Source organism: Neolamprologus multifasciatus, chromosome 4 (assembly GCF_963576455.1).
Source record: "Neolamprologus multifasciatus chromosome 4, fNeoMul1.2, whole genome shotgun sequence".
Taxonomy (NCBI): Eukaryota; Metazoa; Chordata; class Actinopteri; order Cichliformes; family Cichlidae; genus Neolamprologus; species Neolamprologus multifasciatus.
Genome location: NC_140442.1, coordinates 12,803,598 through 12,831,351, shown reverse-complemented (window position 1 = coordinate 12,831,351; position 27,754 = coordinate 12,803,598). Strand labels below are relative to the sequence as shown.

At 41.4% G+C, this 27,754-nt stretch overlaps 1 protein-coding gene across 5 annotated transcripts in view; it reads left to right on the top strand.

The window, feature by feature from the left end:
• Window positions 1–27,754, top strand: part of LOC146519965 (protein sidekick-2-like) — an 84,839-nt gene that overhangs the window by 52,456 nt on the left and 4,629 nt on the right. For 2 of the 5 annotated variants that reach the window (XM_085158320.1, XM_085158313.1), the window contains exons 5-43: window positions 498–631; window positions 4,241–4,352; window positions 4,779–4,969; window positions 5,225–5,308; window positions 5,460–5,654; window positions 6,121–6,237; window positions 6,521–6,688; window positions 7,212–7,314; window positions 8,316–8,492; window positions 8,778–8,914; window positions 9,628–9,775; window positions 10,961–11,101; window positions 12,284–12,465; window positions 16,229–16,344; window positions 16,517–16,712; window positions 16,815–16,913; window positions 17,037–17,228; window positions 17,389–17,510; window positions 17,635–17,744; window positions 18,020–18,170; window positions 19,507–19,744; window positions 19,831–19,946; window positions 20,068–20,257; window positions 20,444–20,542; window positions 21,059–21,253; window positions 21,353–21,554; window positions 21,647–21,750; window positions 22,003–22,073; window positions 22,196–22,331; window positions 22,509–22,565; window positions 22,993–23,094; window positions 23,214–23,329; window positions 23,415–23,601; window positions 24,933–25,070; window positions 25,575–25,757; window positions 25,853–25,978; window positions 26,072–26,236; window positions 26,316–26,456; window positions 27,479–27,647. In XM_085158320.1, coding sequence (XP_085014446.1) covers window positions 498–631; window positions 4,241–4,352; window positions 4,779–4,969; window positions 5,225–5,308; window positions 5,460–5,654; window positions 6,121–6,237; window positions 6,521–6,688; window positions 7,212–7,314; window positions 8,316–8,492; window positions 8,778–8,914; window positions 9,628–9,775; window positions 10,961–11,101; window positions 12,284–12,465; window positions 16,229–16,344; window positions 16,517–16,712; window positions 16,815–16,913; window positions 17,037–17,228; window positions 17,389–17,510; window positions 17,635–17,744; window positions 18,020–18,170; window positions 19,507–19,744; window positions 19,831–19,946; window positions 20,068–20,257; window positions 20,444–20,542; window positions 21,059–21,253; window positions 21,353–21,554; window positions 21,647–21,750; window positions 22,003–22,073; window positions 22,196–22,331; window positions 22,509–22,565; window positions 22,993–23,094; window positions 23,214–23,329; window positions 23,415–23,601; window positions 24,933–25,070; window positions 25,575–25,757; window positions 25,853–25,978; window positions 26,072–26,236; window positions 26,316–26,456; window positions 27,479–27,647 — 5,610 coding nt within the window. The remainder of the gene's footprint in view (window positions 1–497; window positions 632–4,240; window positions 4,353–4,778; window positions 4,970–5,224; window positions 5,309–5,459; window positions 5,655–6,120; window positions 6,238–6,520; window positions 6,689–7,211; window positions 7,315–8,315; window positions 8,493–8,777; window positions 8,915–9,627; window positions 9,776–10,960; window positions 11,102–12,283; window positions 12,466–16,228; window positions 16,345–16,516; window positions 16,713–16,814; window positions 16,914–17,036; window positions 17,229–17,388; window positions 17,511–17,634; window positions 17,745–18,019; window positions 18,171–19,506; window positions 19,745–19,830; window positions 19,947–20,067; window positions 20,258–20,443; window positions 20,543–21,058; window positions 21,254–21,352; window positions 21,555–21,646; window positions 21,751–22,002; window positions 22,074–22,195; window positions 22,332–22,508; window positions 22,566–22,992; window positions 23,095–23,213; window positions 23,330–23,414; window positions 23,602–24,932; window positions 25,071–25,574; window positions 25,758–25,852; window positions 25,979–26,071; window positions 26,237–26,315; window positions 26,457–27,478; window positions 27,648–27,754) is intronic. The other 3 variants (XM_085158314.1, XM_085158318.1, XM_085158319.1) reach the window with 3 other exon arrangements.

Here is a 27,754-nt window from a genome sequence, read left to right as displayed (position 1 = left end):
TAAAAAGCAAGACATGTTCTGAGTTATTTCCTAAACACACGGTGTATATTGTAGAGAGAAGTGCTCATAAAATTGTCTCTCTCTGCTTCTTTTCAGTGGTAATTTATGTGATATGTATGCGTATGTGTGTCAGTTTACCCTTCAGATTTATTGACTGTGTGAAACAACTACTCACTGGTTTAATGATTTGAGTGTTTCTGTGTGCTTGTTAATGTGTTTATGTGTGCGAATGTACGGTTTTGAGTTTGTTTGAGGATGAATTTTGCAATGTACAGCAGTTGGCTGAAATGAAATGGACTGGAAATTTCTCGTCTTATTTACCACGCTTTGCACCTTTTAATTGGAAGCCAAATTGGTGGCCTTAATTTGGTTCAGCTGCACACTACCTAAAGGCAGTGTGTAGCTTTCTGAGACTAGGGTGATTGTTGCAGGAATTATTATTCACTAACGCACTGTCCTTAAAACTAATGCGTGTTTTTATTTGCATGGATACTCAGTGCCATCGCCCTGGACAACACACTCGTCATCCTGTCCACCGTGGCCCCTGACGCAGGACGTTATTATGCCCAGGCAGTTAATGATAAAAACGGGGAGAACAAAACCAGTCAGCCCATCACTCTCACAGTGGAGAGTAAGTACTCACACGTGCGCATACATGTGTACATGCGTATACACAGGAAACAGACTTCTTCGCCCACAGAGTAAAGACACAGCAGATTGTTTGTGTCAACACGTTGTTGCAGATGTATTGTGTAGTTTTGGGTTGTGTTTTTTTTAAATTGTGTATTTTCTCTTGGCGCATCACTTAGATACACATTTTATTTAACACAGTGGCAACACAACAGGTTGCTCAGCCAAAAACAGTAGAAACAGAGATAGCGCCCTCTACTGACAGGTGCTTTCTTTATTTCCCGATTTCTCTTTCTAAAAAATACATGCTTATCATACTCATTACCTGCAGCATAATAGATGTCCTCTTATTCTCCAAGGCCTCCTCCAACCTCTGGCTTCAATGGCGAATTACAATGTTTTAGGTGGAACTCCAGCAGGACCTCTGTGAAAAGGCAGAAAGGCCCCATGAAGTACACCTTTGGTTGAAATCCTCCTATGAATGAAAATGAAAATGAATTCAGGAAAATGACGCTGAGCACACAGGGAATGATTAAGCATACACACGCCTACATCAAGACACAAATCAAAGCAGAAGGTCGGCCTCAATTATAAAACCCGCATGTGCGCAATTTCAAATAAAGTTTGGCATTGGCGGCAGAAGCATGGTTTTAAGTCAAATGATTATGTAGTTTAACTGAACCTGCCGCTTCCTTATCCTCCCACCTACTGTCACCGTTTCCTATCTAAACAAAGTCACACAAATGCTCCCGCCTCTTATTTTCTTTCATCTCAACAAAATCAGTCTTTCTTCGCCTACCTCGACGACCCAATTAAAGGAGTCACTCAGTGTGTTTTTCTAGCTATCTGGACAGAATTCCACATGATAGTATCCACATGATAAAGGTCACCACAGGGTTTACAGTGGGATGTTAACTTTAATATTGAAAATTAAAAACTGTTTGTTCTGCGCACTTTTAATGGCAGCTTCCTTCTCGCGCCAGCATCTGCTCATCATAATGCAGCTTTAATGCAGCATTTGTAATTCAGTGCTCAACACGCATGGTACAGCAATCCCCGGGGATCAGATATCACTGGATATCACCCAGTCTGACCTTGCAGATAACTCCGTTGTAGTTTGCATCTGAAAGCCAATAAGTTTATTTAATTTTACGACTGCATTTGTTCGTTGTAGCAATTCTCTGGATAAAAGACTAAACAATATGCAGTAGAGGGAGCACCATCTTCCTAAGGGAGCATACAAATGAGACAGAGCTGGGTGTAATAGTGAAACGCGAACTGGAGTCGGATAAAGCTCCATGCACGCAGACATTCAGGCATCCTTTTTAATATTCCTTGGATTGTGAATTGCTCTGTAGTTGACTTGGATTTACAGTTGTTTTTAGATACAGACAGATGTAAACAGGGTGGCACCCTTAGTAGTGAGAATTTGCTATGCAAGTCACCGCATCAATTTTTGCATTACACACTTGAGGTATCCTCAACACTGGGAGTTCGTGAACTGCAATGCATTAATTACCGTGTGCCGAGGAACCAGTCGTGTCTATTGGAAAATTAAATGAGTTCTTTGATAAGTCAAATGGAATCCCACTTTTTGCTGCGTTGTTGGCAAACACGGGCTACATTTCCAGCCAAATATGTGGGGCATTTCACTTAATTAAACAAAACTGTTCCATTTCCGTGTTTACACAGATTTGTAAAACATTTAGCAAAACTCAAACTGAAATTAAAGTGTTAACAGCCACTCTGTGTAAAGGCGAGTACTTCACACAACATGCCAATCATCACATTTTCAGCAGCTTCAGCATGACTCTGTCAAGAGTTCTAATTAATAAATCATTCATAAATTATATGTGATCTTGGCGATTTTCAGCTTTAAATCTTCTTTGTAGAAGATTAATATTAATGCTGTTTGAGTGACTCTTTTCCATCAGTTTCTTTCTTCTCATTTTTCACTTTCACACTTACTTGTCGACTGAAACCTATGCCAATCAGACCTTACACAAAGTCTTGCTTGTTAATTAGTTGCAAAATTTACATGGATCTGCCAAATTCTGTAATCTCACAGAAGTATAGCCAGTAACTGCAGAACCAAGTAACTCCGATTTTTCCTCACTAAGCTCTTGGACAAAGGCAAATCATTGTAGCATGTTTATTTCTTTTTGTGTGGGTTTTTTTTTTTTTTTTTTTAGCTTTCTAGGGACTAAAAGGCAGCTATTATAGATGGATTGATTGGTCTTCATTATGCTGATTATTAATAATGTCAACAATGTAGTCAAAATGACACTTGTATCACGTTGATGAAAGGATTTAATTAATAATACCAAGCCTTCAGACTGCTGCAGTAGCACCAATTCTATGTATTTACCAGTTAATCAATAGGTAATTTGTTGCCTAGAAATATAAAAGTCATTTTGAATGAGGTTCAAATGAGCAAAACATTTAACTGCTCATCTCGATCTCTCATCAAATTTCCGAGATGATGACTGCAAAACATTTCTATCTGTTTATTTCCATCTGTCAAACGTCCTACAAATGATTTTTGCTTTCTCTTTTGTTTATGTGTGTGTGTTTTCAAATCTCTGTGCTGCCATGAAGAAAATCTTTGGATATTTGGGAATTCTTTGGCGTTAAATTAAATTTTTTATTTTTGAAATGTTTAATTTGTTCTGAAAAAATGTCAGCAGCATGTTAATTTTGTATTGTTTGTTGTTTCCTTCCATGTTATGTTCTGGAAAGAACTTGAAGATACTTGGATACTGCATTTTAATTAAATTTGATTTATATATATATATATATATATATATATATATATATATATATATATATATATATACATATTTCTTTTTTAGGTATTTATTTGACTGATGATCAGGAAACTATGCAGTAATCACATGGCGAGTAGAGTCAAAGTGGTAATAACTCTCAGGTCTATTTTTAGTCAGTGTTTGTAGCGGAAGCATTGTTACAGTACTGTAGAGATTCTACAGGACTGAGCAAGAAAAGGTTGAGATTTATAATCAGGTGCTGCAAAATATCAACAACAATAATAAAAACTTAATTAGAGCCCTTATTAACCTGAGATGGTCTCACACGGACATCCGGAAACAAACTTCAAAGCGATGCACGCACACAACACACTGTAAATGTCCAATCACTCAGACATATACAAGTTCACAGGCCCATACTCGTGCTCCGGGGAGGTGGGGGGAAAATGAGATCAGATTCAGAGAGAGATCACTGATTGAGGGCAGTGAATCGATGGTTGGCTGGAGGCTCTGTGAAACCCGTGAGTGATGGTGCCGCATTTAATCGCCTTTTCTGTTTGTCTCAATTATGTTACATAATGGCTTCTTAACACCTGGGCTAACACCATGCTCAGTAAATGCCGTGTGCACTAGAAAGAGGATCTAAAGTAAAGACAGGGGCGTTAATAGTTGGTTGATAGCATGCTGGCTACTTGGTTGTGATGGTGACAAATTGTCAGTCTCTGTGTAAGGATCTAGTCATGCTCAGTTGGCTATATCAGGCAGAGGCACAGGCTTAATCTGAGACTGGCATGCAATTTAAAGATTTCTTTCACTTTTGTGCGTTTCTGTGTGTGTGATAGATGTGGGAGGACCCGCGGACCCCATTGCCCCCTCCATCATCATCCCCCCAAAGAACACCAGTGTAACAGTCGGGAGAAACGAAGCTATCATGGAGTGTGTTGCCAATGCAAGGTAAATGTTCACAAAGAGACATGCAGATCCTGAGGAGGAGACTGCAAATACACACAGTCGGGCATTCACACATTATCAAAACACCACCACCTTCTCCCACCCCCGCATCTGATATTTTGTGATTTAAATGAATCTTGGAATCTTTTGTTTGAACATAATAAAAAGTGTTTTGCACATCTCTCATTTTGTACCTCTCCTCCATTCTTCCCTTTGATTCAGGGCTTCACTCTGTTCTTCCAATCTTGCACAATCCCGGTTCTGAATTCTGACTATTATCTCAAATTCAAAGACTTAATCAGAATGACAGATGTATCCCATTGCTCCCCCAGTGCTCTGTAACCTTGAAACAGAATATAAATCTATATTAAAAACCACGCTCTCGGTCTCTTGCTCTCTTTTTCTCTTTTTCATCTTTTTCTTTTTCAGGCCTCTTGTCAAAATGAGTATCACTTGGAGAAAAGATGGGGCAGTGGTCAATACAGGGATTCGCGATTTTGGCCGTAGATTGGTCATCAGCTTGCCTGCAGTTAGCGATAGTGGCTACTATGAGTGTGAAGCGTCACTTCGGAGCAGCAGTGTCCCCTCCGTCACGGCCGGGGCCTACCTGCATGTTCTGGGTAAACAACGTTACAACATACATTTTGACCCTGCAGAAAGCAGCTTAGCCTAAATGATCAGTGCTAATCTTCAAGCTGAAATACTTTTCAGAGTCTCCATTCAAAGTTTATATTTCAGTATTAACGCTAATGCTGTTATATAAAGTCGTGCAAATGCGCTATTGCCAGATGACGGTGATGATAAAAAGCACACATTCGTTTTGTAGCTGTTTTTAAAGGCTATTAGCGAGCAATCACTTTTCTTCTTCGGAACAGAATATCCTCTGTTTGTAAAAGAGCCGCCGAGTCACATCAGCGCAGAAATGGAGAAGGTAGTGGATATCCCCTGTCAGGCTCGAGGTTTGTGGTGTTTTTGTTTTTTGTTTTTTTCCACTATGCTCCTGCATGTGTGAAAGACTAAAAAAAAGCAGTAAAAAAGAAAAGAAAATGGACTACAGGGTCACAGTGACCAGAGACAAAAAAATAAGTAAATCCTTTCCTCCCTCTGCAGGCACACCACAGCCAGAGATAGTGTGGTATAAAGATGCAGTGCCCATCAGCCCGGTGAAGATCCCCAGGTACAGGGTGTTGGTAGGAGGCAGTCTACAGATCAACGGTCTCCTGCCAGATGACACAGGGATGTTTCAGTGCTTTGCTCGCAATCTAGCAGGAGAGATCCAGACAAACACCTACCTTGCCGTTACTAGTATGTCCCCCTTGAAATTTTTTTTCAAAGTTATCCACACGCCTGCCGATTCATTCTGTTTGTCTTTCAGCTCCGTCCTTCCTCTCTTCTCTTTCCTAATCCTCTCTTGTCCCAGTCTCTGTCTTCCCTTTCTACACCCATCTATCTATATATCTCTTTGCAGTGACAGATTTGTCAGCCTTGGATGCTCGGGCAATTATTGCCTATTTTTGAATGAGAGAATGAGCAGGAGAAGCAGAGAGACGGAGGCGCCTTGTCAGATTCTCAGAGCTGTCTCTGAGAATGAGACCTGACAGCTGCCCCTTTTGTCAAGTCCATTGAGCTCTCAGCTGCTGCCTGCTTTATTAGGGAGAAAGCTGTTTATGTCTCTCATTATCACCTCTGTCTTACCTGATTTTGCTTGAACCTATGCGTTTTTCTCTGTGTCTGTGCGTGTGTCTCATGTGCCTGACCCCTCCCCATCCAGGTATTGCTCCTAACATAACCGCTGGCCCCTCTGACAGTGCAGTGATTGACAGCATGTCAGTCATCCTACACTGTGAAACCTCGGGAGCCCCGCGGCCAGCCATCACCTGGCAGAAAGGTGCGTGGGCTAACAGCATGAGGTATTGGGGAGATTATTGTGCTGCATTTTGACTCGTCAGTTAGACAAGAGCTATAAAAAAGATCCAGAATATATATTTTCTCCAAACAAGCTGTATTTCTTTACTGTTGCTGTGCTGCTTTCCCTTCTGTTTGTTTTCCTTGACATTTCTCCAATACTTTAATCTCTCTTGTTCTTTCCCCACACACCCCCCCCCCTTTTTTTTTTTTTTGTTCCCCGTCCTTTCTCCCATATCATCGATCACTTCCACCCTTCCCTGCAGGTGAACGTGTCTTGGCCAGTGGATCGGTCCAGCTGCCCAGGTTCACCCTGCTGGAATCGGGCAGCTTACTAATCAGCCCCTCCCACCTGTCTGATGCTGGAACATACACGTGCATGGCCAGTAACTCGAGGGGCATTGACGAGGCTTCAGCTGACCTGTTGGTCTGGGGTAAGCGTAACAGCAACTGGACACCCTCTGTAGAACAGAATAGAAGTTTTTTGGAGCACACCATAAGACTGTGTGATCTAAGCTATTTATACATATTGATGTGCTTATTCTATTTTAATCTCTCTATTTTTTACATTGTTCAACACTTGTATAACTTGCTGAAAATGATGAGACCTAGTCTAGTCTCCTTTGGAATATGAGAAAAAATAAAAGGAGAAAATGTCTTTTTTGGTATTGTTATTATTAAATACATGACATGTTAAATTCTAGAAGAATTACATGCTTTTTTTTCTCCTAGAGGTCATTGTCAAGATATTTGGACTTGTACGTGAACTCATTTTTGTGACTAAATTCACATTACCAGTCTCTGTAACCTTGCAAAATACTTTGCCCACTGAAAATAGAATATAATTTATGCTATTTCAGAGAGATATTGAGTGAAAGATGAGACCAATTCCTGTAATCTCTGTTCAGTTCACTGATCAAACAGTCTCTGAATAACAGCCTTTGGGCATTTTCACAGCACGTACCCGCATCACTAAACCGCCACAAGACCAGAGTGTCATCAAAGGGACTAAGGCTGTTATGACCTGTGGTGTAACCCATGATCCCAGTGTCACTGTAAGGTAATCTTTTGGAATATGCTCTCTTTCCTTGTCGGTCTTACTCCTCATTCGTTTTATGTAAGTAAATGTTGTGCAATTAAGTAGCACCTTTCAAAAAGAGCAGTATACGTTCACTCACCAGTAACATGCCATTAGGATCACCTTGGATTTTAGTTTCTTGCCAAAGGACACGTTGGCATATGGAGTTGACAGAGATCATGTCAACAATGGGAACTGTAGACAACCTGTTCTACTACCTGAGCCAAGGCCATCCCATATTTTTTAATCACTCCCAGCCTTGCGAACAAGCTTGGGCATCAGTGTTGTACTTAATTTGTTTATGAAATCTGCAAGAGATCTCATAGTGTTTATCCACCCTTAGAAGACTTCCTATGGGAAGCATTCGAAATGCTTGGAGTCAGATTTAGGAATTAGTCCATTGCCTTCCCTCATTCTTTAGACAGTCTTGAGCATGACAGAGTGTGTGTACAGGCATCTGTCTCAGAGGGAGTGAAATGATGTCTATGGAGCCCAGTGATTAGAGAGCCTGTCACCTGTGGGCCTACGACATTGATCAGATTGCAGGGTAAACAGATGAATATGTAAACAGAGTAATAACTTCAGACAGCGCCTTTAATTAAACGCAACACAGAGGAGATTAGCTGCAGAGCCTGAATAGTCGCTATTAATCACGGGAGCTCCTAATATTTGCATGCCTGCATGCATGTGCGCATGTAATGGGGGGTGTCCATATGTGCGGGTGGGTTAAATAACGAGGAGCGAAATCCGCAGATGATAAGTTGCGTGCTGCACGAGTGACACAGAGAGAGATTTTTCTGATCCAGACACTTTGCTGCCAGCTTTGTAGCGCTTTTCGTTGTTGCTAGCACCTTCTGTGTTTGGTGTATGAACTCATAAAGGGCAAACAAATTTGCTGTAACTGTAAAGTGTTCAAGTTTGCGTATGTGTGTGTCTGTTTTTTCGTGGGTGACATAGTTACGTTCTCACGCACGTGCTTTCAGACATGTGTGGGAGAAGAGCGGCACTGTGATTGACGTGAACACGTCCCCGCGTTTGCGTCTGGATCCTGACGGGACCCTGCACATCTCGCAAACATGGTCGGGTGACATTGGAACATATACCTGCAGGGTGACCTCGGTGGGTGGCAATGACTCTCGCAGCGCCCACCTCCGAGTCAGGTTTGCATATTTACCCAATGTCTCCCCAGTCTTATCGTGCTGTTTTTAGTTGTTTTTTTTCCTCTGTATTTTTTTTTTCTTTTACATGCAACCAGGACATGATGGATGGATGTTTCCTCCACTGTTGTGGTTTATCACTGCTCTCCTCTCTAATCCATCAAACCCCTCGAATATTTACAATGCCTCACTCTCACTCTAACTGTTCAGTTCTGTTATTTTCTGCCTTCTTGTCTGATTCTATTTCTCTTATCACTTGTTCCCTCTCACCCACATTTACACGTACAGGCAGTTACCTCATGCTCCAGAAAACCCAGTAGCAGTTCTGAGTACCACAGAGAAGCGGGCCATCAACCTAACGTGGGCCCAGGCCTTCGATGGCAACAGCCCCCTTATCCGCTACATCCTGGAGGTCTCAGAAAACAGTGAGTTTTTCCACCAAGCACCTCTATCACCTTTAACCATGCACACCTAATGCAAACTCACAAATGTAATAGTTTTATTAGTAATTTCGAAGGTGATATTGCTAGTTTGTTCTCAAAGGGAACACTAATTTTCAATCCCTCCTATTATATTACATTTCAATTGTGTATCTAAAATTGGCAGTTGCACACTCTCATACATTCCTCAATCTGTATAACTCGATTGCCTCACTTGTGCGTTTCCTTACAAATGAACAGGGAGACCAAATTGTGTTGCTGTCCAATACTCTTATCTTCCTTTCACTTGATAAAATCAAAGAAGTGGGAATGTTTTCACCCACTGAGACTAAATTGCTCAACCATTTCTCATCGAAGCTCAGGCTAACTGAGTAGATGACAACTCATTATAAGGAAAATGAATCTGAGGATGCAGATGGGATCTGGGTTTTGGATAATTGAATTGCAATTTGATATTTAGAGGGACTTTATGCAAAATAAATTATTTGTCTCTTATCAGTAGCTGCACTATTATTACTGAAAAAATGAAACAGTGGTGTGCAGTGATAGTCAGAAATAACAATGGATTTAAATTTAAGTTCGCAAGTGGTGGAGAGAGGTTTTTTTTCTCAAGAGTCTTAATGACCTCACAAGGTCATTCATCATTCCCTAGCTACTGCTCACAGCTTTATCTTTATGTGTGTCCTCCTCTATCTCAGATGCACCTTGGACAGTGCTGCTGGCCAACATTGAGCCAGAGTCTACTGGGGTTACTGTTGGTGGCCTCATCCCGGCGCGTTCATACCAGTTCCGCCTGTGTGCCGTAAATGACGTGGGCAGAGGCCAGTTCAGCAAAGAGACTGACCGGTGGGTGCTGCACTTAGTTGTTATGCATCTCCTGAATGTTAAGAATATTGCTCGTAGACTGTGTTTTTTAATGTGTACACTGGCCGTGAGACAAGCGTTGCACTTTGGAGGGCTTTTACTGTTCTGGAACAAGCCGTTCTTCCCCGCTCGTCTTGGCAGTTCAATAGAAAATCCTGTGATTATTTCCTGTAAGTCCACTTTTTGGTCTTCATTCCTCTGGGAGTGAGGGAGAGATGAGGCGGCTTCAGGATGGGCCTTTTCAAGATAAAACTGTGAATGAGCTGAAATTGCGCTTTGTGAAGACTTGATGGGTGCGCTGACCCAGCTTCGTCTCGCTCCCTCCTATTAACTTCCTTTGCCATACTTCATGAGTAAAATACAGAGAGGCTTGAAAGTGGCAGAGCTCAACACAGGCTCAAATCTCAAGTGAATTTTCTTGACTAGGAAGAAGAAGCTGTCATAAACATGCAGGCCCACCTCCGCGCACTCTCACACACATTCTTAGCTCATCACTATTCACCTATGCACACTACTGTCTGACCTTGCGCGCATCAACACAACCCATTGGATTTTTTTTTTCTAACTGCAGAAAGACCCTCCTCAAACAACACACTTTCGCGGAGCCAAATTCCAGTGTGAATCTGCCCAGACAAGAATGCACCACAGGAGGGTGACTGAGCGTCAGTGAGTGCAGGGCTTTTCTGAGGCATCTCTCTGGCACACCTCTTTGATCCTAAACACTCTGCTTTATCTCCTCCAGAGCAGTGCTCCGGTGCACTGGGAAGAAATCAAGATGTCATCTTAAATTGACTTAAGGGAAAAGTCTGCCTGGATCTCTCTTTCTTGTTCTTTTATATCTTTCGCTCACTCGCCCTGTCTCTCCATTGTACTGCTCCATTTTTTACCAAGGCCTCTTTGATCTTTTTTCATGCCACAGCAAGCTGTCCCTCTGCGGACAGTATTATAGAGAATATGTTTTGGACAAAGACACAGCAACACTTAACCCAACTTTCCTTTATGGCGTTCTGAAAAAGAACACAAAAAGCAGTCTTTATTATGTTTTGATGTCTATGATGAAATGGAATAGAAATATGCAGAAACCCAGGATAATTAATGCACGGCTTCACTTTGTCTCTGCTTTTACCTCTCCTTTATTCTTTCTTTTCTCCTTGCTCCTCGCTGCAGACTAACTCTCCCCGAAGAACCTCCCAGCGCCCCCCCTCAGACAGTCATCGCAAGCGGCCGCACAAATCAGTCCATCATGATCCAATGGCAGCCACCCCCTGAGAGTCATCAAAATGGTCCACTCCAGGGCTACATCATCAGGTAAAAAGACCATGACAACCTGCCTGTTTCTCTCTCTCTCTCTTTTTTTTTTTATCCAAGGATAGGTGCCTGTCTGGCCCTGTGCCATTCAGATGCGATAATAACTGTTATGTCAGTCCCCTTTCTCCCTTTCCATTTTGCTTCATTCTTGCTCACTGTGTCTGTAGAATAATTGGTGCAAATTAAATACCTTCTTCTACATCCATCTGTTGTCACCTCTCTTTTTGTAGCCATTTTATAACTGCTCTGCATGATTTTTTTTCTTCGTACTCTTACTGCTCTCAGTCCCTCGCTATTGGCAAAAAAAAATGCCAGTAAAATCCTAATATATGTTTATTGTGTTCTGTCTACTCCCTGAAAGCCTTCGGTTGATCCAGAATGCTGGAGCATGAGGACTGACAGGGCTAGAAAGAGAGACCATTTTTCTCCCATTTTAGCTTGTCTTCATGTTGTCCTTGCTAAATCCAGAATCTAATTTAAAAACCTTTTTTTCACATACAAAGTCTTGAATTGTCAGACCCAATCTTATTCTAAAAACCTCATGTACTATATCGCCTTGAAAACCCACTTCCCTCTCAGACTGCTGGTTTACTTGATATTCCCTAAAACACTTGTGGATATTTAAAAGTAAAATGGGAGAAAGCCTTCATGTTTCAGGCCCCTCTTCTGTGGAACCAGCTCCCAGTTTGGATATAGGAGACATCCTCTCTTTTTTTAAGATTAGACTTAGGACAGGATCAGGTGAGCCTGAATGCTTGCAATAAGCCTAGGCTACTGTGGGGTTTCCATTATGGATTCAGTATTTCTTCTTCTTCTCACCTCTTTTCACTTTCTATTTGTTTATATAACACTTTGTGTTTAATTATTAGTTATTAATCTCCTTTTTTCCTCACCCCCAACTAGTTACAGCAGATGGCTGTCCCTCTCTGAGCATGGCTCTGCCAGAGGTTTCTTCCTTTTAAAGTTTTTTTTTTTTTTTTTCATTTCCAATGTCACCAAGTGCTTGGTCAGGGGGTGGTCTGATTTTCTCTCTATTATTGTAAGGTCTTTACAATGTAAAGTGCCTTGAGGCGACTGTTGTTGTGATTTGGTTGCTGTATAAATAAAACTGAACTGAATTGAATGGTCTGTGCGGTCCTTGTCTTTCTGTCTTTCTCTATCCTTCAATTACTCTGCTCTCAGGTACTGTCTGTCTGGGCTTCCAGTTGATTGTCAGATGAAAAACATCACAAACCCAGACCAAACAAGTTTGCTCCTGGAGGACCTCATCATCTGGACCAACTACGAGATTGAGGTGGCAGCGTACAATGGAGCAGGCCGGGGCACCTACAGCCACAAAGTCACTGAGTGGACTCTGCAAGGAGGTGAGAGTAGCAAACAGACAATATTATAGTAAAAGCAGGGCTCAAGTTAATCAGTGTCTGCAGGCATCACGCTGTGGGTTTCAAAGTTTCCCTTTTTACTTAAAATTAAGCTTGAAACATGAAACTTGACACATTTATCTGTCTTTGATGTCAAATTAAGAGTTATCAATCATGCAATCATGTTTTCATTTTTTTTATTTACCACTGAAATGGTGATGTGTACACATTTTAAAGAGTACAGCCACTACATCTTTTATTTCTGTTTCCTATCTTGAGTCATAAATCAGGATTCAGCACAGAGCAGCAAAAAGGTCTGTAAAAGGCATGACAAGTCATAAGTAAGTGCTATTTTCCTTTCGACGCTGCTTATTTTTAGTCTTAATAAATGCTGCGATAAACACTGTATACAGCTATGAGCCCATAAGCTTCATCAGATACTTCAGCCCAGGCTTTTACTTAACTTTTAGTTTGAGGTTTGAGATTTATCTAGATTCATTAATTTTGTCCTTGCTTATTTTTATCACATATCTCTGTATGGTTATGCATAACACATGCTTACTACCTTTTAAATATATTTTTTTTCTTTGAAAATGTGTGTCTTTTTTACTGAGTGCCCCATTAAAATGCATGCTGTTATTCAGACTTTGTTCTGACTGCAACAGTTAAGAGAAAAGTTTCATAGTTACCAGATTTTTTGCATTTGTCCTTATTTTTTTATTTTAGAATGTGTTTGTTTGTTTGTTGGTTGGTTGGTTGGTTGGTTGGTTTTTACTATAATAATAATATGTTATACAGTAGTGGCAGCAGGAACAGCGCTATGATTAGCACTGTTGCCTCACAACAAGGTCCAAAGAGGGTTGTAGTTTTGAATCGGCAACGTTTCTATGGGTAGTTTGCTTGTTCTCCTCATGTCTGCATAGGTTGTCTCCAGGGACTTAAACTTCCTCCTACAATCCAAAGACATGCAGTTAGTGAGATTAAGTTTCAAGTTTCAAGTTTTATTTGTCATATGCAAGTTAGCACAGGGTCAACATTGCAATGAAATGTGTTTGACGAGCAGCAGTCACTCAGTAGCATGATACAGTACAGAAAATATAATAAAATATAATAAAATAAAATATAAAAATAGTAAGGAGCTAAATATTAGAGAGACATCGTAAAAGAGAAAAGATGACTAAATATATATGTATCTATAAATATAAATATATGTACACTAGTGATTAAATAAGAAAATCTTGAAAAGAAATATGACGGGAGGGCAGATGGGATATTGCACAGGAATGAGCAGCAGAAAATTACAGTATTGCACTTTAAATATAAATATCAATGACAATGAAGTGAAGTGACCAGTGCAGATTAAACAGAGTACTTGTGAAGCTACAGGGTAGCTTCTGAGTGCTGTGTTGTGTGTGTTTAAGTGTTGTGGTTGAGGTGTCGTACGGCTTGGTGGTAAAAACTGTTTTTAAGTCTTGTAGTCCGAGCAGACAGACTCCTGTAACGTCTGCCAGATGGTAACAAGGAGAACAGCTGATGTGCTGGGTGGCTGTGGTCCTTGATGATGCTGTGTGCTTTACGGAGGCATCGCTGGAGGTAAATGTCCTGAATGGCAGGAAGCCTCTTGCCAGTGATGTGCTCTGCTGCCTTCACCACCCTCTGTAGTGCTTTACGGGTTAACTGATTACAGACATCCCAGTCTCCATAAGTATAACCTTTATTTTGACAGCCCAAAGACTTTGGTTGTTTTTCTCAGCACAGATTTAATTGTTTCTGCATATAAACTATTGAGTGATGATGAGTGTCAGATATATGACATATCTTTTGATTTTTGCAGAGGGAACCTGTCTCAGTTGGCTTCTTTTCTCATTGTACATGCTGAGTAGTGTAATTAGAACACATATTGTGAACTTTCCCCGGTGTCATACAGCTACATATTTCGACACGCCTACTGATTCCAACACCTTAGGCTTCTTGTTTCCCTGTCTGCTCAAAATCTTCAGAGGATAAAAGTCAAATTAGCAAAATCTGTTTTTGCCTTTGTGGCAGCAGATCTAAAGGGAACAAGCTTTTAGATGTTTAGCTTTTGGAAATCTGGCTTCATATTTTTTTTCCAACGTGACGTTGTAACACAGTAACATGCTGACTTTTTGTAGATTCCAGCTTTTGTGTTAGCGTGTTGAAAGGTTAATCTGAGTTTTTACTTTAAGATTTAAAGATGTCATCAATGCTGCCAGTCAAAGTCAATCCGTAGATGACAGTATGTCTAGAAATGTTCCTTCTATACTTCACCAAACGCCTTCCGATTCAGACGCACTGTGCTGACGTTCAATGTGATTTTAAATTCCTTTAACTTGTATATAAAGCTCTGACAGGCTTAACACATATCTCTGGATGCCTGTCGTGGTAAATCCATTACATGAACAGAGATCTCTGCACCATACTCAATAAATATTCCCTTGAGCATCCATAAGAAAACTGGGAGGGTTCACATTTCATCATATGTTCCATTTCCTGCTAAGAAACAGTTATCCAAGGAAAATTCAGAAGTTATTTTTGACTTCTTTGGATTTTACAGGCGCTCGGGTTTTTGCATTACTAGTCTGTTACACTCTTTTCAAGTCTAAATGTCAGGTAGCGTAAAAGAGAGTGAGAGCAGGCTCTTAGTTTGTTCCTGTAGTATGGAAATAAATACACCGAGCTCTTGTGTCTGTCTTAGTTATGATTATAATTGTGCAGCTTCAGCAGCACATGCCTTTTGTTTATTTTAAGAAACACTGCTCTTCAAGTGCTTTCTCATTTCTCCCTCAGTTTCCTCTTTGCATTCTTCCATACATAGCCCTTTGTATAAATATTGTTCATTTGTGTAATGAGCCCTACATGTGTCTTTGAGATGAATACAAGCTGTCTCTTTGAACGCTTTGTTTTGTCTAACGACAAACTTTTATTTGGAAATGAGGGAATCTGTCTGGAGCAACTAATCTTAAAACCTTGGAAACTTGTGCACACATTTTGCGTAATGCCTGATCAATTAGTCCGTTAATGATCGAGTCCAGCTCAGAATCCGTTGCATCTGCAATTAAACAAATGTGCCCGATTTCTGGAGAAGCACAACCGTGCTGTGGCGAATTAGCAAAACTACGAAACCTGGAAAGTACAGCATATGTCGCAATTTTATTTCCCTTTTCTCTTCACTTGCAAAAAATGTAAAAATGGTTTCATCATCCGTGTCATTGTTAGTGAACACGAGCAGCGAACATGTTTAGCTGAGCTCTCGTTAATTGGATGTTTCCATCATTCGTGCCATTAAAGACAGAAGAGCAGAAGAGCAGGTTATGCTCTGAATTTCAATACAAGAGAATTAAGAAATGCACAAGGACAGGAGGACCAGTACCGGCCAGTCAGCTTCATTAATGTGCAACTCCCTGACTGTTTTCCGGTGTTACATCAGAGTGGCATGCTCGCTTCAAACAAACTGCTGCAGGGTTCACCTGGAAGCTGCCTGAGGCAACTGCTTTCACACCCGGTGTGATTGGCATGTTCTTACCTCCCCAAATGAGCAAAAATAAAAAATTCTCTGAGCCTGATTCTCACGCTCTAAATGAGGTTGGTCTGAAAGCGCCTCTTGTAGGCTTTTCCTTCCATGTCTCATCACTATTCCCATTTTTCTCTCTTCCTTTGCTTATCTGTCTGCCCCTCTCTCCCTCTACCTTAATCTTTCACCCTGCCTGCACCGCTTAATGTTTTTTTTTTACTTCCTCTGGATCAGTGCCCACTGTGCCACCAGGAAATGTACAAGCCGAGGCTGTCAACTCCACTACTGTGCGCTTTACCTGGACTGCCCCGAGCCCGCAGTTTATCAATGGAATCAACCAGGGATATAAGGTGAGCAGCTCCTTTCTGTAAACTGGTGCACTCTGGTGGTCAAGAGGGGCATTGTTGTTACAGTATACAAGCACTATCACTCAGATTTTTTTTAACTCACTTGATAAATCCTAAAAAAAATCTTCGGTACCCAAAATGTCCACAATAACATCTCCTGTTATTCAATTTCCAGCTTTTGGCCTGGGAACCAAGTCGGCCCAACGAAGTCGCTGTGGTTACAGTGCGCCCCAACTTTCAGGACAGCGTTCACATTGGCTATATAGCAGGCCTTAAAAGGTTCACAGAATACTACACTTCAGTATTATGCTTCACTACCCCGGGAGACGGTCCCCGCAGTCCGCCTCAGCGGTTACGCACACATGAGGATAGTATGTGTCCCTGTTCAGGAAGTTATTTTGGTATTTAAAGATCATTATGTGCCAGGCTGTTGTCCTACTCATACACTACTTGTTTTTATTGTGTTTTTATAGCCCCTGGTGCAGTGGGACACCTTAGTTTCACTGACATATTGGACACCTCTCTAAAAGTTAGTTGGAAGGAGCCACAAGAGAAAAATGGTATTCTCACAGGTAACCATTAAAAATGACTATATAACATGATTATGTCCCTTTGCGTTGTCCACTGTTTTAAGTCACCAAGACATAAAACTGCGATTACTGCGTAACTGTCTGGTAATTCCCCACCGCTTTCAGGTTATCGCATCTCCTGGGAGGAGTTCAACAGGACAAATACCAGAGTAACCCATTATTTGCCCAACCTGACTCAGGAGTACAAGGTTACGGGGCTCACTCCTCTCACTACTTACACCATCCAGGTGGCAGCCATGACCTCCAAGGGCCAAGGCCAGCTCTCTGCTTCCACTATTTCCTCTGGTGTACCCCCAGGTCGGGCCTTTACTGAGTAGTTGAACGATTAGTACTCGGTAGACACTAGAATAGTAATTTTACTGAGCGGATTTCTGTTCAGCAACCTCTAAATTCTATGAACAATTCAATTACTACCATTCAAGTGTTCATTTGATTTCTCCTCAATTCTTCACTACAGAGCTGCCTGGCCCTCCAACCAATTTAGCCATCTCCAACATCGGCCCCCGCTCTGTCACTCTCCAGTTCAAACCTGGTTATGATGGCAAAACATCCATTTCCCGTTGGCAGGTTGAAGCTCAGGTATGATTTAGTTAGACATTTTAAGATTATTGTATTTATCTTTATTTTCATGCTTAGGTTGAACTGTCATTTTTGTTTCATTTGTTCAGCTGCTGATACCACTCCATTTCCCTATGCATTTTAGATTGGTATAATTGGAGAGAATGAAGAGTGGCTAATGGTTCAGCAGCTGGCTAATGAACCTGATGCTAGATCACTGGAGGTTCTGGACCTGAACCCTTATACTTACTACAGGTGAGTGCACACGCATCAAACCACTGCGCACCCTCCACACACAGAAAATCAACTGTCTCTCCTGTCTAATGTTAGATTAGGAATTATTTTAGCCTTTAACTCTGCTCATAAAAAGATCCTGTTCCCTTTTGCTACATTGACCAACTTTGTTTTTGGACATCATTAAAGTCCCATTTCATCAGACCTGAAACAGATTAGTTCTAATCCTCTGTATCATAATTAACACCAGTTTATCCACACTGTTATCCACAGTTATCTGGCTTCCTTTGTTGCAGGTTCCGAATGCGTCAGGTAAACATCGTGGGCACAAGTCCTCCAAGTCAGCCGTCCAGAAAGATCCAGACCCTGCAGGCCCCTCCAGACATCGCCCCAGCAAATGTCACCCTGCGCACAGCTAGTGAGACCAGCCTGTGGCTTCGCTGGGTGGTAAGCCACCCTTCATTTCACATTGGTCCCAATTCAGTCAGTCTGAAGTTTATTGAGTTTCATCAGATATTATTAGGTCAGGACTCAATTTTGGATATGTAGATTTTAGCATGTTTTTGCATGCACCATGTAAAGGCTATTTTCAAATTACGTTTTTTTTTCTTCTGGAAATGTTGGAAAGTATGGTTGGGATAAGACAGAATTGTGAAAATGCCCTTGGGTTGTTAAAATTATTAAGATAAGCTTTGTAAAAATCAGATTTTGGTGAAGGACATAAAAATTCATCCATCCATTTACTTTAATCGCTTATCCAACTTAAGGTCCCATAAAAATCGTGGGGAAAAAATCACATAAAAAAAGTATGCAATAAAATGATTACTTTGACAGTTTAAAATAAATAAACCTGTTTTCAAAAGCTTTAGTTTAGAAACCTTTTTTATGTTGTTGTTTTTTTTTTGCTTCTGCAAATTTGCTGCTCTTCTCTGGATTCTGTTATATGATGAATAAATAAAGGAGATGATATTTACAATGGTTCAGAAAGCCACATGCACTATGTCCTTGGTTATGGCTAATTTCTGTGTCAGCGTGGTTCTCTTTGCGTCACCGTGGTGTCACCTAAGCACCGAGACACAGAGACTCGTGGCATTCCTGCAGCTCCTTAAAAGGATTAAAAAAGGTAGATATACCAGCAAATAGGTGTCAGCTGGGTAATAGGCTCTACAAATTGATGACATAGCTCACTGATCGTGACCTCCTTTCACAAGCTGAGTGTTAAACTGTCGTAAAAATTTTGTGGCTCACTTCATGGCTGTGGCATAGAAGCACCTATGAATCAGGACCACGCTAATTTAAAAACTACAGCTCCTTATGTTCAGTGCATTTAACCACTTGCAAACATCATATGTTTGCAAGTGCTGGTGATAGATGCTATTCTCAAATAATTGATCTATGTTAATCTTATTAGTAGTGATAGACAAAGTTAAGTGAAAGTGATTGGAAGAATATTGTTGCATTTCAGTAATAATATATTTTTAAAAATCCGAAAAGCTATATTTATGCCCTGCTAAGCAACTACATTTTAATTGCTTTTCAAGACGTGTAGCCTAAATATGAACCTGTAGTTCCTGATTTAAAGTTCTGCAGTTTTCTTAAAACATTATCGCATTTTAAAATCTAAGCTCATCCCTGCAATTCAAACGAATTCTTGTTGTTCTGGCAACACTTTGTAGCTACTGTAAATTATGTACATTATACCTACTGTCAATTATGATGAAATTTCTATTGATCTTGCTTGAACTGTGGATATAAAAACAGCAACAAAACAAAATCATCTTAGCCTCTTCCAGAGTGGGAGCACAATGGCAATCCAGATCTGGTTGGGTATCGCATCCAGTACGCCAAAGCCGGAACTAAAGGGGGGGTCCTTTCTCACGTCATAATGGACCGCCTAGAGAGGGAGTTCACCATAGAGGACTTGGAAGAATGGACAGAGTATGAGGTCAGAGTTCAGGCCATCAACGGTATTGGCTCTGGACCATGGAGTCAGCCAGTCCACTGCAGGACAAGGGAGTCTGGTAAGAAAATAAATATCCTATGGCAACATAAATCACATAAATGTCATTGAAGTCCTTTAAATGTCCTCCTTTATCTTCTGCTGCAGTCCCCTCCAGCGGCCCCACCAATGTCTCAGCATTCGCCACCACCTCCAGCAGCATATTGGTGCGGTGGGGAGAGGTCCAAGAGACTGACCGCAATGGACTCATCTTGGGCTATAAGGTAACACTCTGACTGTTTGTCTGAAATTGAAACAGATTTCAGAGTAAAATTCATATAAATAATGTGCTTCTAAGTACTAATACTCCTAAAGTCATTATGTAAAATATTCTGCATCTTTCAGGTTGTTTATAAGGAGAAGGACTCAGACACAGCTCCAGATTTCTGGACAGTAGAGGGAAACACCAGTCATAGTGTCCAGCTAACTGGTCTGGGCAAGTATGTCCTCTATGAGATCCAGGTATTAGCCTTCACACGAATCGGAGACGGAAGGTGCAGCTCACCGTCCATTCTAGAGAGGACTTTGGATGATGGTAAATTAACTTTTCCAAGAAACTTTAACCTTTCTGCTGTAGCTGAAGCTGTTCATGTTTCATCTCTAAACAAATGTAATATCAATAATGTTCTCTTTTCAAATGTATACATTTGCTTTTCTTAAATCACTGGATTTCTGTTATGTATGATATTCTTGCCTAATGATTTTTCATTTGCTGTGACAGTACCAGGCCCTCCAGTTGGCATCTTGTTCCCAGAAGTCAGAACCACCTCTGTTAGGCTTATCTGGCAACCTCCTGCACAGCCTAATGGAATTATACTGGGTGAGTTTACAATAAGCAGAACTTCTGTTATAGACTTTGATAGCATTGGGAGAGAAAGTCAAGGCTAGTCAAGGCAGTGGAACTTTATTTTTATAACAGCTTTCAATATGTAGGAGTTATAAAGGGCAGTGAATGATATATTAAAGACATTAAGCAAAGCTATAAAAGACATAGAAGGCAATAAAAAGACACAAATTAATGGGATGTAACATGAGTAAAATATACGAGAAGATGAAAATCAGCTAAAATAAAAAAGACAAATTAAACAGAAAAATAAAAACTTACAGCTCAGCTTTAGTTCTGGAGTGTCCCAAATTAAATTTCATAGAAATCAGGGGGGAAAAAGAGCCTTAAGTCTTAAGCCATGATTTAAAAAAAAAGAATTTGACCAAGAGTGGAATTTCCCTTCAAATTTCCCCATCTCCTCTGGTTTGATTTTGCACTGGAGCCAATTTGTTCTTCTTGCTTATCCCTTTCTATGCATGACTTTATTTTGATATGAGTTTGTCTTCTTAGCTTATCAGATCACATTCAGAAGAAACTCTTCAAATAGCAATGCTGCCACCGTAGATGTGCTGAGCCCCAGTGCACGACAGTACACAGCAGCTGGACTGAAACCAGAGATGGTTTATGTATTCCGGCTCACTGCTCAAACACGCAAGGGTTGGGGGGAGGCTGCTGAGGCTCTGGTGGTCACAACAGAGAAGAGAGGTTAGTGTAAAATGCTGCAGCTAAAATGTATTATTTAAATGATCCACCTCTAAATATTAAGGCTGAGAGGGACCGTGTGTGTCTGTCTGTGCCCTTTAGCTCGACCCCAGCCCACGAGCCGTCCCACAGTGCCTCAAGAGGAAGTCCAGGCTCGCAGAGTGCTGTTGTCATGGGAACCAGGCAGCGATGGCTTGTCCCCAGTTCGTTACTATACAGTCCAGTACAGAGAGCTTCCAGACAGCAACTGGACTGTTCACTCTGCATCAGTCAGTCATGAAACAAACTCCTATATAGTGGACAGGTAAACATAAACGTCTGCTTTAATAACTGCATTACCCTTATTATTGTTAGTGGCTTTGTGTGACATATACATGCTTTCTTCTCTCCCTCAAGGTTAAAGCCATTTACTTCTTACCAGTTCCGTGTTAAAGCCACCAATGACATTGGAGACAGTGAATACTGTGAGGAGAGTGAAGCCATCACTACGCTACAGGATGGTAAGAATTTGTGACTAACCCAGCACGCACCACAGAGACATTATCTATTGATTTTTCCATTGAGTTTCTAACTGCGAAAGCATGCCTTTACATTTAAGCTTTGACTTTGAATTATCTCGGTGAATACTTTACGTCAACAGTATGTGTATTTACTGTCGAGCTGTTCTCCACCACACTGTTTGAACGCCGTATCGCTTTCCACAGCTATGCTGAATTGGTAACACAATGTTGTTGGTTTTTTATCTTTTCTAGCTCCAGACAAAGCACCAACAATATTGTCTGTTACACCCCACACCACCACCTCTGTACTGGTCAGATGGCAGGTAGGTTGGTAGCTAGAAAATGCTTTTTCTTTCTTTTATTTTGCAAAGGATAATAGAATAGAAACTAATATTAATTGGCCATCATTAATGTTGGACATTAAGCAGACTTCCTCTCCTCCTAGCCTCCTCCTGAGGACCATATAAACGGAGTCTTGTTGGGGTTCAGAGTCAGGTACAGGGAGCTACACTATGACAGAGTACGCAGCTTCACTGTCCGCACAGTCAACAGTCCCTCAACCAACTGGGCTGATCTTACTGGTGAGTTAGCTACTTTTTGAAAGCTTCTACCTGTTATTTAAATACCTTCACTTAATTATGCTGCTCTAGCATCACCGAATGCTGCAGGCGATCCAAAAATATATAAACAGAAATACGCTCTTTGCCATTTTTCTAAACCCGCTTTTATTCCTCCCTATTTTCCTATTTAAACTCCAGCTCCCTACAGCGTCAGGAACTTGAGTGAATCCTCGCTCACCCAGTATGAACTCGATAGTAAGTCGCGTATCTCTCTTTATGCCCCTCTCTTCCATTACCCTCCATCTGTTTGCATGTCATCTGTGAAAGTTTATTTGCACAAAATATGCCACTTGTATACTAATTTACAGCAAGTGTGCCTTCCATCCTCCCACTCATCTGTAGCCACTAAGGGACCACCGCAGTTTCTTACTGTGTGCAAATGACTTTAATCTCTCCAGGCTTCCCTGTCATTATTTCAGCATGCTTTCCGTCTTTTTAATCACTGACAAATCTTCCACGTCCCCACAACAACTTCATCTTTTTATCAGTATGCTTCTTAATTCTCACACTCCATTGTTCTGCCACGGGCATCACTGTGACTGTCTCTCACCGGAGTAACTTCTTATTACTCTTTCATCCTAACTGTTCTATTAAAATACTGCTATGGGTTCTCTGCTTGCAGATTTGAGTAAACACAAACGCTATGAGATTCGTCTCAGTGTGTATAATGCGGTGGGGGAGGGTCCTAGCAGTGCACCACAGGAAGTGTTTGTTGGAGAGGCGGGTATGTTTCTTTTCTCTCTATGCAGCAAGTCTGCAAGACTACTTACCCTTTATCTTTATTCAATTTTTAGCAGTTATATCACATAATAGCTCAATTACTTAAATCCTGCCCTTATCTAGTCCCAACAGCCCCTCCGCAAAATGTGGTGGTCCAGTCCTCAACAGCAACACAGCTGGATGTTACGTGGGACCCACCTCCTCTGGATGCCCAGAATGGAGACATACAGGGCTACAAGGTATCAATAATGTGTATTTATGTCCATGTTTATATATTTTCATTGAAAACCTTATGAATCCCAAACTCTTTCATTTTCTTTCCAGATCTATTTTTGGGAGTTTCAGCTCCAAAATGAGACAGAGCGCCTGCGTACCCTGTTCCTGCCAGAGCTTGGGGTGAAGCTTAAAAATCTGACAGGATACACCACCTACATGATCAGTGTGGCAGCCTTCAACGCTGCAGGGGATGGGCCCCGCTCCCTGCCCACCAGAGGGCGCACTCAGCAAGCAGGTGAGTCACGCAAAATTCAGACGTGGACGGAAAGATTACAGTGATCCTTCAAAAGACCAGAGGGATTTATCTTGCAGCATCTTGCTTTTTGCAGTCTTTGGATCTATATATCTTATTCCTCTTTATCTTTCATTAATCCCCCCTCCCCCTGTCATCTGCACAACGAGACTGCTCATTATTTAACCACATCGCTCGGTGGATACATGGTTTTCAAAGCTTTTGAAGAGTAGAGCGGTACAAAAGGTGGCTGAAAGAGAATAGGCAGTGTTTTCATATTGACTCATTGTGTTTCTATAGCTTTAAGACAAATAACATAAAAGCTTTCCCTCCTATTCAGCAGGAAACATTCTCACTGAACAGTTTAGTTTTGTCCTGTGAGATGTAGTATTAGAGATCTTTTTTTTTTTGGCACAACCTACTGGACAAGCCATGGGGGAAGCAGCCTAATGACAGCAGGGGAGAAAAGAATACAAAGTGCGGGGGACACATGTAGATTAGTATTTTTTGGCTACAACTGCACAAAGATGTCTGTGTTTACGAGCTAGTGAAAGTCCCTCCTCTGCGATTTCTGCAGAGAATGGTTTACAGTGTATATTTCTCACGTCTCTCCCACCCCCTTGAAGGCTGTGACATTGGCAAGGGGTACAAAGTGCTGAGAACTTAAAAACACAGGCAGGAATTTTGGCTCCTCACACAACAGGGTACTGGGAAGTAAGCCAACACAAGCTTTTGTGATTTTTATGCAGAATTGTGTCTAAATCCTGACACTTAGCTGGATCTGGGTTGGTTCAGCACTCAAATTTCTCAAAGCTGTGGTTCAAGGTCACAGAATGAATTTTAGTGTCACTTCAGTGTCTTCTTTTGGGTTTGGGGGAATTAGTTGCCTATACTGCTGTGCAGGACTTTGTTTGGTCCTCTTTCATTACATGCAACATTTAATTTCTGCTGATTATTCTTTTTATTTATTTATTTTTTTCTGAACTGTCCTAGTATTCAAGTTCTGTGCTAATTTGCATAGCTTGTCTTTTATGAATTTGGCAAATGTTCTTCTTGGCTGTAGACACTAAGCACTGCCCATGGATTTCACTGATTTGCTGATCCAAAAACCAAAACGTTTTGTTGCCAGTGTAGTTTTGAAGGAAAAAGCACAAGTAACTAATAAAAAATGTTTTTAAAGAAAACTTACAAATGTAATTTTTTCAATTCATATTTACTTCACCGTGACAGCTCTTGGTCAGTACTTTGCAGTGTTGTGTCTTCATTGTATACGTGGTTTCATCTCACGACTGTTATATTAACATCTCAACTTTTCCCACTTTCTTTGACACAAGCGCCAAGTGCTCCGAGCTACGTGCACTTCAGTGAGTTGACCACCACTTCGGTCAACGTGTCCTGGGGAGAGCCGAAGCAGGCCAACGGCATCATTGAGGGCTACCGCCTGGTTTATGAGCCCTGCACTCCAGTTGATGGTGAGAAACTCCTGGAACCTAACAACTCTGCCATTGCTTGACATTCCTCAGCTTGCTTTTCTCACGCAGTGATTTACGACCTCAAGCCTCTTAACCATACTCTTTTTTTGACCTGCACTGCTTAAGCTTCCGCTCTAATTTGTTACAGATGAGTGTAGGCCCTGCAGTAACATATATGGCATGGCTGATAAAATATGTTGGAGTGTTGTACAGTTTTTACCCTCAGTGAGATCAACATAGTTAACAGCCAGCTAAATGCAGTTGCCTGAACCAGATTGTCGAGTAATTGGGAGCAGAGGTGGAACGCTGAGCTGCTGTGGTCCTGTGGCTATCTGCTAATCGACCAAGAGTTAAGCTAGATAAAGCAATAAATATATTTTCCTGGTCTCTGACAGTGAGTTTATCTGGTCTTGTGTGTGACTGTATGTCTGCGCTTATGCACAAAGCTTGGCTCTTTGTCGCTTGTAGAAAGCAGTATCTAGAGTCTTAGTGTTTCCTGTACAGACTCCTCTCCTCGCACTCCAGGTGTCAGTAAGATAGTGACAGTAGATGTGAAGGGCAGTGCTCCCCAGTGGATGAAGATCAAAGACCTGGCCGATGGCGTCACATACAACTTTCGCATCCGGGCCAAAACTCTCACTTACGGCCCCGAGGTTGAGGCCAACATCACCACTGGACCCGGAGAAGGTGGGATGCTATAGCTTTTCTTTATTACAGTGTCAATAATCGAATCCTTTGAGGACTCCCTTGTCATTTTTTATCCACCGTTCTTGTTTTCTCAGGAGCTCCGGGCCCTCCAGGAGAACCCTTTATTTCTCGATATGGCACAGCTCTCACACTGCATTGGACAAGTGGCGATCAAGGCCGTGCACCCATCACGCGATACGTCATAGAGGCCAGACCATCTGGTGGGCCAATTACAAACATACTTATTGTTTGAGTTTTAATCTGTCCACCGTACACTTTAATTTTATTCACAGATTTTCTTATTTTGCCTTTAGATGAAGGATTGTGGGACATTCTCATCAAAGACATTCCCAGAGAAGTGACATCCTACACGCTTAATATGGACATGCTACGAGAAGGGGTCACCTACGACTTTCGAGTAATTGCCGTCAATGACTATGGCTACGGGTCCCCCAGTGCCCCGTCCCCTTCCATATCAGGTCGGTCGTAATATAAAATGAAGACTTACGCAGTGTTGTGCTAAATATCAGATATTAATATCTATTATTTTGGTTTCAGCCCAGAAAGTGTCTCCCTTCTATGAGGAGTGGTGGTTCTTGGTAGTCATTGCTCTTGTGGGACTCATCTTTATCCTCCTCCTTATTTTCATTCTCATCATCCGAGGCCAGAGTAAAAAGTATACCAAAAAAGCAGACTCAGGTATGAAACACACCTTGAACTCTGCTAATATCTCAGGCTCTCTCTCTCTGTTTGCAACCCAGGCAATCGAGTGGAATTTGTCTTCTTCTTAGACAGGTCTGCTGAGCGCTGCATTTTAATGACTGCAGCATCCAAAGTCTATCTTGTTAAATGGGAGCAAAAAGGCTCACACAGTTAGACAAATGGCCTTGATTTCCCTCCGTTGTTTGGCTGACAGGGGAAAGATGAGGGTTAATGTTATCAGTGAACAGCTGAAATTGGCAGATGAATAAATATTATTGTTCGTATTTTACTGCAGCAAGGATCAATACTGGAATAAATGGCTTGGCAGTGATTTAATGCTCAGGTCATTAGATAGACTGAGAGTAATTATTTAACAACAGCAAAGGTTGCTCCTGTATCACTGTATCAACAAGTCAATTATTTTCTTTAAACGCAAGGGTACGGTACAGGAAGTTAATCATTGTAAATAGCCGTATTGTTGGTATTATTATTAATACATTATGACTGACACGCAATAGTCGCATTAGACAGATGGGAGCAATGTTTGGGGGAGAAGTGAAAGTCAGGGCAAGCCTTCCTAATGCCTCTTACTACTGACTTTTTAGCTTAGCCAGTGTTCAGCATGGTGCCAAGGTTATCAGGGTTGGCCAGCTCAGACAAGGACTGTATGTGTGTGTGAGGACAAAAAGATGACCTCTTAGTCACTCCCAAATATTTCCCAGCTTTCCTAGCTGTGAACCTGTACTGCCAACTGGAGGCTGTTTTATCTGGAATCAGTATTAAACATTGGGGCTGACTAAGTGGTATTTACCTCAGCTTGTCCTGTACTTAAACAGCATTTTGACCTTTAGCAAGGTTTTGCAAATATAAATTAAGGAGAAACCATTAACAAAATGACTGTGCAAGTCTTTTTTTTGTGTGTCAAAAATTGTGTTTTCCAAATACAGTGATAAAATAATCCAAGGGATTGAAATGTATTTTAGATTTGATTCATTTATTCCATTCCACAACCCACACAGTGTCATCCTCATACCCCCGTCCAGGCAACCACTCCAACTGCACGTCGCTGCCTCTGACGCACGGAGAGATGGTGCGGCTCGATGAGGGACGCTTCCCGGCCCTGGAGCTGAACAACCGACGCCTCTCTGTGAAGAACTCGTTTTGCCGTAAAAACGGCATCTATACCCGGTCAGTCAGCATCACCGTAAATACCTCCTGTGTGCATTATGACCGATGGTATTCAGCTGGCCACTGCTTTTAAAGCTTGCAAGCAGATATGCCATTTCTCAGATATA